Source organism: Rhinolophus sinicus, chromosome 16, assembly GCF_057876585.1.
Source record: "Rhinolophus sinicus isolate RSI-liver-muscle chromosome 16, RSI-T2T, whole genome shotgun sequence".
Lineage (NCBI taxonomy): Eukaryota > Metazoa > Chordata > Mammalia > Chiroptera > Rhinolophidae > Rhinolophus > Rhinolophus sinicus.
The window spans coordinates 5416668-5428745 of record NC_142516.1 but is presented as its reverse complement, the minus strand read 5'-3'; the positions used below and the strand labels follow the sequence as shown (position 1 = coordinate 5428745).

Below are 12078 nucleotides of genomic sequence, written 5' to 3'. Positions count from 1 at the left end.
GCAGCGCAGCCTGGTGAGATGTCCACGGGTCCAGTTGGCAGCTGTTTCCATCGAACATCCAGAGTTTTAAGTAAGTTTGCCCGACACTTTTTATCAATTAAGATTCTTAACCTTTTTTATTTTTTGCCATGGACCCCCTTGGCATTATTCTCAGAATAATGGTTTTAAGTGTATCAAATAAATCTATAGGGTGACAAAGGAAGCTAATTATTGTGGAATACAGCTATCAAAATGTTTTTTCAAAAGAATTTGTGGTGGAGTATTATGGGAGCCTCTTTATGAACACATTAAAAAATAAGACGTAACACTGGGTGTAACCACCCCATGTTTTCTGAGCGTTGATCTGTGGATGTGATGTATGCAGCAGCCATGATGTGTTACGAAAGTACCCGTGGTCCCCATGGTTGACAAGGTCACGGGCACTGATGGTTCGTTGGGGATTGTCACCTTGTTCATCGGAAGGAAAAGCTAAATTTCAGTTAGAGATTAGTGAAAAGGAAGACCTCATTTTCCCCCCAAGTTCACAAACCTGCTGAATTCTACACAGACCCCAGGTTAAGAAATCCTTTGTATAAAAAAAAAATTTTTTTTAACCTGGAACAACTTTGTTTTAAGTAAAAGAATATAAATTACAGTGCCATCGGGTATTATGAATATTATGTTCTGGCTGGATACAAGCCTGAGGCTGCATTTCCTTAATTAAAAACAGGAGATGTCAGAGGGGCGGTAAAGGCATGTGGGCTCAGACAGCCCTGGTCTCTTGGTAAAAACCAAAAGGTGTGTCCACAGAGTGCCGAACACAGGCCTCACTTCCCCACAAGGTGATTTGATGTAATTTAGTGCCAAGGCCATTCACCCCTTATTTTGTCCCCGGATTCATACCTTCTTTATTTTGGGAAACCAACCCCACCCTGGAGTCAGACTGGGTGTGAATTCTGGCTTCCCCAGTTACCAGTCTTGGGGCCCTGACTGAGCCTCAGTTTCCTCACCAGTAAAATGGGGATAAGAACAGCACTTCTTCTTTGGGAGGCTGTGAGATCCTATGAGCTCAGCACGTGCACTTAGCATGGGGGGGTTCTGGTGGACGAGCCAGGAGGATGGCCTGCTGTGCTGGTTGGGCCCCTTGTCATGCTTCCCCGCTGGGTGCTAGAGGTGGATGGTAGTCCCCAAGGCCTTTTTCTTTGGCTCTCACAGGTCTCCTGGAGAGATGCTCCAAGGGAAGGGATTCTGGCCCAGACCACCCTTCCCCCAAGAGACCAAATAAAGTCCCTTTGTGTGAACTCTGCCCACCTCCTCCCAGGTCTGCCAGGGTCCAGTGTAGACTGCTCCAGGAGCCATTTAAATGCCCTTCCAAAAGTGACCCCAGAGAAATGCATTAGGCTCTTAGCCCTTGGGATTAACCACCACTGAGGGGATTAGTAGCAGTGACAACTCCGGATATATAGGGCGCCTCCAGGGTGCAGAGCACTTTGCATAGCTTGATCTCATAGAGTGCTTACTGCAGTGCCCTGAGGAAGCCATGCAGATTATCTCCAGTCCCCACTTGAGGAAACGGGCCCAGAGAGGGGCGCCACATGCCCAGGTCACCCAGCCAGGAAGTGCCCGGCCCATCTCATGCCTGATTCTTCCTACCTAGTGAGCTGCATTGCCTCCCCCTGACCTAACTTTGGAAGCTCTCTTGGGACCAGCCCTGGGCCAGGATCCAGGCCAGAGGCTCCTGTCCGAGGAGGTTGGTTGTCCCTCCACTTTAAGCCACCTCTCTCTGCTTACAGAATGCTGACGGGAAGCTGACGCTGCAGGAGTTCCAGGAGGGGTCCAAGGCAGACCCTTCCATCGTGCAGGCGCTGTCCCTCTACGATGGGCTGGTATAGTCCAGACCTAGAGATGGGTGAGTCAAGGGGGACTTGGGGTCTGGAGTGGGGGGATGGAGGAAACCCAGCCACAGGACACCTAGGGTTGGCAGCTAAGTACCTATCCAACTCGGAGTCTGCCCAGTGTGGGCATAGCGGTTGGGGGGAGGCTTAGGAGGCAGGGCCTTCAAATCAGCCAGAGCCCCTCTACTTGTGTCATTTCGGTATTCCCAGATTCAGCCTGAGAGTTTGCTTGAAAAGAAGTTTCCCTGGATTGAAAACAGTTTTAAAAAAAAGAAAATCACAATTCTCAGGCAATTTCTGGGAAAGCAGGCGTTCCTCATCCTTTCTCTGAGCGGCCAAAGACCTGAGCTCCTGGCTCACTGAATCAGTAGCTCACCTGCGGCTTCTTTTTTTATCCAGTCGTATTAGCTGTGCGTGCAGCATGGTGGCCCCCGGAGGCCTGTGCTGCTGGTAGGGATCTGGCTGCCTTTTTTCTTTCTTGTCCTCTCCTACTTCTATTCTGCCTCTTCCTTGTTAATGTCCTCTGTGTTGGCTGCGAGGGAAAGGCGTGAATGACCCTGTCCCCTCCAAGGTCCTGTCCAGCCATAAGCACTCTTGTGCATGTCTTCTGGTGGACAGATGGTGCATTCTGCTGGCATTCGCCTGAGAGTAGAATTACTGTGACATAGGATATGTGTCCATTCAGCCTTAGTAGATCTGACCAAAAAGCTTCCAAAGTGCCTGGACTGTTTCAGACTCCCACTAGTGGTGCACGAGAGTTTGAGTTGCTCCACGTCCTTGTCAACACTGGATATTCTCCATCTTTTCAATTTTAGCCATTTTGGTAGGTATGTCATGATCCCATGTTGGCATTTGAAGTTGCATTTCTCTAATGAGCACGAAAGCTGGGCACTAATGTGCATCATCCACTTTAATATCTCCATCAGTGAAGTGCTAGATCAGTGATCTATTGCTGCATCCTGTGGTACCTTGAAACAGCAGCTGAAAAGAATAAACATCAGGGCTCAGCTCAGCCGGGTGCCTTGGCACTAGGTCTCTCATAAGGCTGCAGTCAAGCAGGGGGATCCATCATCCCAGTTTGCCCAGGACTGTCCCAGATTTAGCGCTGAAAGCCCCTGTCCTGGGAAACCCCTCAGTCTTAGGTAAACTGAGATAATCATTAGCTGTTGGCCAGGGCTGCAGTTTCATGTGAAGGCTTGGCTGGGGGTACCCACTTCCATGCTCTCTCATTTGGTTTGACAGCTTCAGTCCCTTGTCACGTGGGCTTCTACATGGGGCTGGTGAGCTTTTCAGGACAGGGAGAGAGAGAGACCCAAAATGAAAGCCACAGTCTTTTTATAACCTAATCTTGGACGCCATGTCCATCATTTCTTTTTCAAGAATGCTTTGACTACTTTAGGCTATCTGCATTTTTATATAAGTTTTAGAGTCAACTTATAAATTTCTATACACATACACATGCTGGGATTTTGATGAATTTTGAATCTACAGTTTAATTTGGGGAAGAACTGGCATCTGTATAATGTTGAGCGTTGCAATCCATGAAAGTGGTATATATCTTTTTATTTAGGTCTTTTAATTTTTTCTCTATAACATTGTAATGCTTTCAGCCAAAAGGTCTTTCATATCTTTTGATAGATTTATTCCTACGTATTCAATATTTTTGATGGTATTATAAACAGTAGTTGTAAAATTGTATTTTTCTTTTTTCTTTTCTTTTTTTTAATTCAATTTATTGGGGTGACAAAAATTGTATTTTTCATTTATTTCTGGCTTATAGAAATTCAGTTGGTTTTTGTTTATTGATTATATATATTCATGATCCTGCTAAATTTATTTATTAAATCTCAGAGTCCGCCTTAGATTCTTTTGGATTGTCTACACTTTATTTCTTCCTTTCCTATCCTTCTGCCCTTTGTTTCTTGTTCCTGATTCCTTCCACGGGTTGGGCCTCGCCAGTGCAATGTCACATAAGATTAATGAAAGTGAACATTCTTGAATGTTTCACTTTTGGTCTTGGAAGAAAGCTTTCAATAATTTACCATTAGTTAGGATGTTTGCAATAGGTGTTCATATATAGATTTTATCAGATTTAGATGGTTTCCTTTTCTAGTTTGCTAGGAGTTATTTGTTTTAAAAAACCATGAATGGTGTTGAATTTCATCAATTTTTTCCTATATCTGTCAAGATGCTCATATGATTTTTCTCCCCTTTTTGTTGATAATGTGATAAATTACACTGATTTTTGAGTGCCAAGCCACCCTTGCATTCCAAAAACTTCACTTTGCCATGATGCATTATCCTTTTTATGTATCATCAGATTTGATTTGCTAATATTTTATTTAGGAGACCTACACTCTATTGAAACTTCCATTATTATTTTACACAATGAATCCTTTTTCATTGAAAGAACATTAGAAAATATGTCTAAAAAACAAAACCTTAATAAAAAGTTTACTTAAAAAAAGCCTTCATATATAATGCAAATATAACCTGTGAACACTTGTGTCCAGAGTGATTCAAAAAGAATTGAACAATGACATAAACTTAACACTCAGTAACTAGGTCACATAGCAACATATAATTGTACCAGTTTGTAAAGGAACAATCACAGGTATTTCTATGTATAATCTTGGAAACAGTGTGCAGCTGAGTCCCACAGTTCATACTGATCCACTGTCTAATTTTTCAGAGTCCCCTTTTGTGAATTACCACCAGTAGTCTCGTTGGCAACTGGCCTGTGATACACTGCTTCCTTTCCTCCAGACTGTGTGAAAAAGTGACACAAACATGGGTTCTTGACGTGTCCACCCCCAAGAAAAAGTTGTAGTGTAATTAATTTACTTAAAGTGTGGAATTATTTTTGAATCACCCTATTTTTTCTCAATTTTCTGTGTGTGTGTGTGTGTGTGTAATTATTTTTTTCTCAGCAACAATGAGCTCATAACCATATATTGTTGGCTTTTTTTTTGAAATGAACAACTTACATATAGGAAACGTTTGTTTTTTTTTTCTTTTGGAGACTCAACACAAAGAAAAGATATTCTTAGTGTGTTTTACCCTAGCTGGCTTAAAGTTCGCATTTTGCCGGGCCTGCACTGGCTTTCCTTATCACGATTTGTGAAGACATATATCTTACCCTTACCAGCAACATGTCAACCAAGAAGGTGCCACTTTATTTCCATGACAAGCTTTTCGGAGTGACAAGATCCACCTGTCTATAGCTCTTCCCCAAAATTGCCCTCCTCTTTTCCTCAGTTGTTTCCTAGAGCTTACTAGAAAGTAATTATATTCCTTTTGCGTGCTATCATTTTTGTGATTTATTTGCCTTCTCAAATTCCTTAGATAAATTACTGTTATAGAATTCACTGAATTATTCAGGAACTGAGATCATTCATATTTTCTACATCAGTAAATGTTGTTTGAGACCATCATTTTTAGTAACCGCATAGGCTTCTGTTATGTAGCTGGGCCATAATTTAACCAGTCCTGTGGTGTTGGGACCCTCAGGTCGTTGGAAATTTGGGGGTGGGTTAAAAAGTTTTTTATCATGGAGTCAGTCGCACATAATGGTAGAGAGCATAGCGTAACACCATGTACCTATCACTCAGCTTCAGAATCAGCAATTCACAGCCAAACTTGTACCATCTCTACCCTCCTACACCCACCCCCACACTGGGTTATTTTGAAGCAAATTCAAGACATCATATCATTTCATACATAAATATTTCAAAATGTGTTTTTAACAGAACGATTCTTTAGAAAAATCATTAGATCCCAAAAACCAATATTAATTCCTTACTATTTTCCAATCTTCCGTTGGTAAATTCCAGTTTCCTGTTATCTCCCTTTTTTTTTTCTTCACTTTGTTTATTGGAATCAGAATCTGAATAAAGTCCACATATTGCAATTGGTTAATAGGTCTCTGAAGTTTACTGTAATCTATAAAATTTCCCCTTCCTTTTTTTTCCTTGATGTTTGCCCAGAAACACATGCTGTAGCATTTCCGTGGTACGGGGTTTGCTGATTATGTCCCATGATGGTGTTTACATGCTCTTCTGTTCCCTGTTCTTCCTGGAAATGGGCAGTTACACCGACAGGCTTGCTCGGCATTCAGTGTGATCCACTTTTGGCAAGAATACCACCAGGCAGCATGTGACATATGTCGATGTCAACAGCCAATGATGGGCACCTCTGCGATTCATTCATTCATTCATGCATTCATTCATTCATTCATTCATTCATTCACAGATGGTGCCAAATGGTGACATCCTGTGCTGTCTTTCCTTCTTCACTGTTAGCGGGATCACTTCTACAAAGGCAGACTTCCCCGTATCAACTATTTGGTTACCCTGAGTCCTAGTTTTTAATAGGAAAGGCAGGGTAGATACTTGATTCTTTCTCAGTTTTCAAAATGAGTTGGCTTTTCTAACATCCTTTAGAGGTGACTAATGAAGCTTGAAAAAAAAGTATATGTATGTATATATGTATTCATATATATATACAATTATATATATACAAATATATATATATATACAAATATATATATATATATAAATTACGAATTTCTGGATTTAAATTCATTCAGTGAGTTTCATCATGTTGGCGGTTTTAACCAGCTGATGCAATACTGCAAATCCCAAGGGTTCACAGGTCGCTGCAGAAGGCTACAAATGTGATTGAAACCTTAGCCAAGCCTCTGGGGTTGGCACGGGGAACCGGATGGCGAGAGGACGCCGGCCTCTCCCTCGGGGGCTCTGGCTTCTCTCTCCTGTCACACCTGCACCATGATGGCCACCCGGCCCTGGTCCTGCGGGGCCTTCTGACTCCTGCAGGGCCACCTCCACATAGGTTCTGATGGCCCCGAGAATGTTTTCAGGTGGCCTCACACACACCAGGAAAATGGCCCCCTTTGGGTCAGACCCTGACACCTGTCCAAAGGGTGGGGACAGGGACATTTGCTTTATTAACACAGGTATGGAGCAGGTTATGGGAAGGATCTGTGGGCAGTGCAGTGGAACTGTCCCGATGCTGCTTTTTAGAAAAAATTTACTGAGGTGAAATTCACAGAACATCCAATGAACCATTTCAGTGAACAATTCAGTGGCGTTTTGTACATTCACAATGTTATGTAACCACCGCCTCTATCTAGTTCTAAAATATTTTCATCACTCCAAAATAAAACTCCATACTCATTAAGCAGTTTTTCCCCATCCCCACCCCCCACGCCCCTGGCAAATACTAATCTGCCTCTTCTGTACAGTTGATGTAAATAGAATCATACAATATGTGGCCTTTGTGTCTGGCTCCTTTCACTCAGCCCAATGTCCTCAAGGTTCTTCCATGTTGTAGCGTGTGTCAGTACTTCATCCCTTTGTCTGGCTGAATAATATTCCATTGTGTGGATAGACCCCATTTTGTTTATCCATCATCCATTGGTGGCCACCTGGGTTGTTTCCCCTTTTTGGCTGTTGTGAATAGCGCTGCTGTGAGCACGGCTGCACATGGATTTGTTTGAGTCCCTATTTTCAATTCTTTTGGGTAGATACCTACGGAGGGAACTGCTGGGTCGTATGGTAACTCTTAAGTTTGACTTTGAGGAACTGCCAAACTCTGTCCCACAGCAGCCGCCTCATTTTAAGTTCCCAGCAGCGATGGACAAGCGTTCTCACTGCTCTACCCCTTTGCCAAAACTTGTTCTCGTCCAGGTTTTTGGTGATAGTCATCCTAGTGGGGTGGTATCTCGTTGTGGTTTTGATTTGCACTCCTGATGGCTAGTGCCGTTGGCATCTCCTTGGCTATTTACACCTTGTTCTTGGTTGCAAACAGTTTCATCTTACAGCGACGTCCTCCTTTATCCAGCCAGGCCCCTGAGTGAGGACACTGAGCTGGTTCCCTCCCTTTCAATCTTGCCGTTACAGTTGATACTATAGGAAACATGTTATTTCCTTCTTACGGGTCAATACGAAGCACAAAATGGGTGGGTCGGAGGGTGTGCAGTTTTATGCTTCCTGACACATCACACCACCACGTCCTCTCGTTGGCTCTCTCTTCAGCTCTGTGTGCGTGTCCCTGGCAACCAGCTCTGAACCCGACTCACCTCCTTGTCTCTTTCAGATGTCTGGGAACTACTCACCTCCTCCCGTGCCATGAGGCCACCTCAGCCCCGACGCCATCCTCCTGTGTCCACCCCGCCTTTCTCCGCATCCACACCCAGCCGGGCTTTCTCCATCCGTGAGGCCCAGCTCTCCTCCCCCTGACCTGCACCCACCCACCGCCTGAAGCCACTGGCTCCAGTTGCCAAAAACCTCTGCTGTCTGGAAAACAACAACACGAAAAGGAAAAGGCTTCAGCCCTCTGCAAAAACCAAGGACTCAGCTGCTTCGCAGGCAGCCTCTCGGTCCCTCCTGCTCTCCTGCGTGTGTGCTTTTGTTTTTTATTTCAAACAGACATTGAAACAGAAAAAAAACAAAAAAAAACAACTACCTTCCATTCTAGAAGATTCGGACTGACAGATGGGGAGAAGGCCTCGGGGACCTCAGAGAACTCTGCCAGAGGTCACAGAAGTCATGGCCTGACCGTGGGTGGGCTCGGGTGTCGGCGGGCTGCCTGATTAATGTCATTTGTCCCGTCCTCGAGCAGCAAACCACCTGCATGGCTGGGGGATTGATTGTGATGATGATTTTTGTGATAACAGTATTGTGCTTTTTGTGGGGAAAGTGAGGTGTTTTTTTTTATATACATATATAACTGATACCTTTTATTTATTGGTCATTAACTGTTGCTGCTGCCTCTGTGTCCAAAGCTTCCAGGGATGTGGGGCCCACCGTTTACATGTGCAGCCCTCGCCCACCTGCCCATGCGCTTGGGACGATGGCGGCCAGCAGTGGCCAAGAAGCCAAAAAAACTATTTTTTCTTTTTTTTAGTTACTGTGCTTAATGTTTGGAAAAGGGTAAGGTGGGTTTCTTAACTGGCTAATGCACTGTTCCCTCCAGCCTAAATGTCTCCTTGAATCCCTTTTCTCTGCTCCCTGTCCACATTCCCTCTGTCCTGTAGCCTCATCTTGGTCCGTAACATCTCTTCTGAGGACGAACGGGACATCTTTTGGTTTCTCAGCTCCTGTGTTGGTAGTTGTAGCAGCATGGAAAATAGAGGGGCTTGTCCTGGGCCTAGGAACCAGGAAGGGAGTTGGGTACATAAGGAAAGAGGGGGAGCCGGAAGGGGGTCTTTGCCAGCAAGTAAGCAAAAGTCATGGCCCCTTCTCCCTCCTTGGGGGTTTTGAAAATCGTCTCTCAGTATTCTCCCACCTGCTTTCCTGCCTTCCTGTCTGCCTGGTCCAGGAGCCACTGGCCTCTTTTTCCCCTGCACCCTCTTAGCCTGAATGCTGGGAGGGCGGGGGAGACAGGGGTACAGGCCATCCCGTTCAGGTAATGGCCATTCCTCGGGCCTGTGGCCTACATGCGCTCACAGGAAGCTTTTTGCTCTGCCTGCTCCTGAGACAGGGTGGCCCCAGAACCACCACCCAGAAAGTCAGCCGATCTTGGACCAGAGGCTAGGAGCCCAAGGCTGGCTCTGGCTCTGAGAATGTGGGCCAGCCCCTGCCCTCTCCGGGCCTCAGCTACCCCGTTGGCAGAGCCAGGGTGCCTGGCTGTTCGATGTGAAAGGCCCCCTCCATGCTGACCCTGTGTAATTCGGAGTCTGAGTTTCCTGCATTTTGTGATCCTGTGGTCTGTGGCTAAGTGTGCCAGACCCCAGAAGACACGGGGAGCGTCTGAATCACTATTTTGTCTCTTGACACAAGTCTTCGGGGACACGGCAGCCACTGGTCGTGGTGTGTGGGCCCAGATGACACTCCTGTCTCTTCCTGCAGTGCTTCCTGGCCCCTCCTGGACTCCTGAGCTGTCTTTTTGGCCCAGAACTAGTCCTCATTCAGGGAAGGCTTCTGGGGTGAGGAGTCTGCCAGACTGTGTAGGGCCAGGCCTGAGTCTAGAATCCCTGCCGCTTCTTTGCAAAAGCCAGCAGCCGATCCTCCCTGCTGTCCCAGCCCTAGGAGCAGAAACGTTGGCCCTTAGTTCCCGCTTTGCATTGTCCTTGGTCTCCACTTTGCACTTTTCCAGGAGGCCAGAGCTTCTGCTAATTAACCCTCAGGCAACAGACCCTCAGCCAGAGGATGCCCTCCACGAGAGCAGTTCTGTGGGGCTGCGGTCTTCCTGTTGGCTGGAATGCTCAGCCACCCCAAAACTCGCCCTTCTTGCATTAGCAGGCCTTTTGGCTACACTGAGCCTCCACTGTAAGCCCCCAGATCTTGTGGGGATGGGAGGAGGAGTTCCATTTTCACAGGTGACTTGGAAGGCTGGGCTCCTTGAGGCCCCTGTGGTCACCTTTTTGCTCAGGCCACTGGCCCAGGGGGTCCAGGACTCACCACCAAATCCTTCACCTGGTTCTGACCTAGGACCTTAGGGAAGGAGATGAACTTGGCGACTTGAGGTTTGAGGGGAGGAGAGTGGGGCCCGTCCCAGGTCAGATTGCTTCTCTGGCCTGTGCCTGAGCCTCGATTGCGTCTGTTGTCCAGTGGGAAGGACGCTATTGTGCAGCCTGTCCTGGAGGCATCACAGGAAATGGACTGTGGCTGAGCTTTACCCAGGGATAAGCATGTGGACCCTTCCAGATGACGCATCCATTCCTAGACAACTAGAGAGCATCAAACCACCATCCTCCCACCTTCTAGGGAGGTGGTTTGGCCTTTTGGTTTGGAGCAATGGCTGTGGCTTTTGGCCTTAGTAAGCGGTGCCATGGACCCATGCCTCAGGCACACCTTCGGTCCATGCCCTGAGACAGCTCAGAGCTGCCAGAAAGGCCACCCTTCTTCCTGGCAGCATGCTGGACACTGGCCATTTGTACCCAAGGTTGCCAGGCAGGGCCAGTTCTGTCCCTTCCTCTCACCAGGCCTCTAGCTGTGGCACCCTGGGAACACAGAGCAGCCCGTGGGCCCCTCTCCCCAGCACCCTTTTCCACCGGAGGCCCAGCTCCGAGAGATGCTGCTCTCAGGACCCCAGCCTAGCTGGAAGCCAGGCTCTTACTCCCCTGCCAGTCCTCGCTTCCGGGCCCAGGAGCAGGGCCCAGCCTCGGGCAGCTGGCTGCAGCAGCCTTGGCCTCTTCTCACAGCAGCTCTCCCCACTCTGTGTTGATGGTACTTAGGAGAATGTCACGAGTTTGCAGTATTTAACCAGTCAACGTTTAGAGAGTGACATCAGTGCAAACATATGCGTTCCTCTCTTCCCCTGAAACGCTTTTCAGTTTGACAGCCAACTTCCTAGATGACAGGCACATTTGGACTTTCGGGGACGTCGTCTCTTCTCGCTCTGTGTGTGAGGGAAGAGATTGGGGTGCCTGGGTTCCCAGAGAAGAGGCAGCCTCTTCCTGAAGAAAGTCCCATGCCTTGGGGTGGAGGGCTACCCAGTTCCCGCCGCAGCTTCGGCTTTTATGGGATCCAAGGAAACGTGGGAGCGCCCCCTGGTGGCCCTGAGCTGCATGGGCATTTGGGGGCCCCCACAGGCCAAAGTGGTGATTCCAGAGGGCAGGAGGCGGTGATCTCACCGAGGCCCTGGGCCTCCAGCCCCACCTTAGTGCCAGCGTGTTTTCCAGATGCCCCTCTTCTAGGTGTCCCCCAGGGATAGCAAGTTAATTAGCATAAGGGCACTGTGATGAGAAGCATTGCCCCCCACTTTTTTTTAATATCTGCAGAATAAACCCAATGGTTGATTTTTGAATGAATAAAAGGCTTTTGTTGAATAAACAGCTGGTCCCCTCTCTGTCTTGGCATCTAGGCTCAGGCTCTGTCTACGCTCTAGGACTGGGACAAGTGCAGCATGCAATCCCCTCTCCCCCAAGCTGTCCATGGTCATTTTCTCCATGTTTGCAGTGGCCCATGACCCCAGGGAGGGCCACTCGCTCCTAGTCTGACTCAGTGACCAGCTTTCCTGGGACTCTGGGAAAGTCACTTCTGCTCGATGGGAGTCGGTTTCTCCACCCCTCAGACGAAAGTGAGTCTGTCAGCCCACCTCACTGGAGCGTTGCGGGGCGCGGACATGAGCACGGTCATCAAAGCACCTCACAGCGGTGAAAGGCTAGTGCAGGGGCCTGAATTGTCCTGATGCCCCCACCACGAGCCTCAACTTTGGAAAGGAATTTGGATAACTTACA

At 47.3% G+C, this 12078-nt stretch overlaps 1 protein-coding gene across 1 annotated transcript in view; it reads left to right on the top strand.

Moving 5' to 3' along the window:
* Positions 1–11671, top strand: part of NCS1 (neuronal calcium sensor 1) — a 48034-nt gene extending 36363 nt beyond the window's left edge. Inside the window, exons 7-8 of the mRNA XM_019728851.3 lie at positions 1773–1888; positions 7992–11671. Of these exons, the coding sequence (XP_019584410.1) occupies positions 1773–1871 (99 nt within the window). The 3' untranslated portion in view covers positions 1872–1888; positions 7992–11671. The remainder of the gene's footprint in view (positions 1–1772; positions 1889–7991) is intronic.
* The last annotated feature ends 407 nt before the right edge of the window (positions 11672–12078 follow it).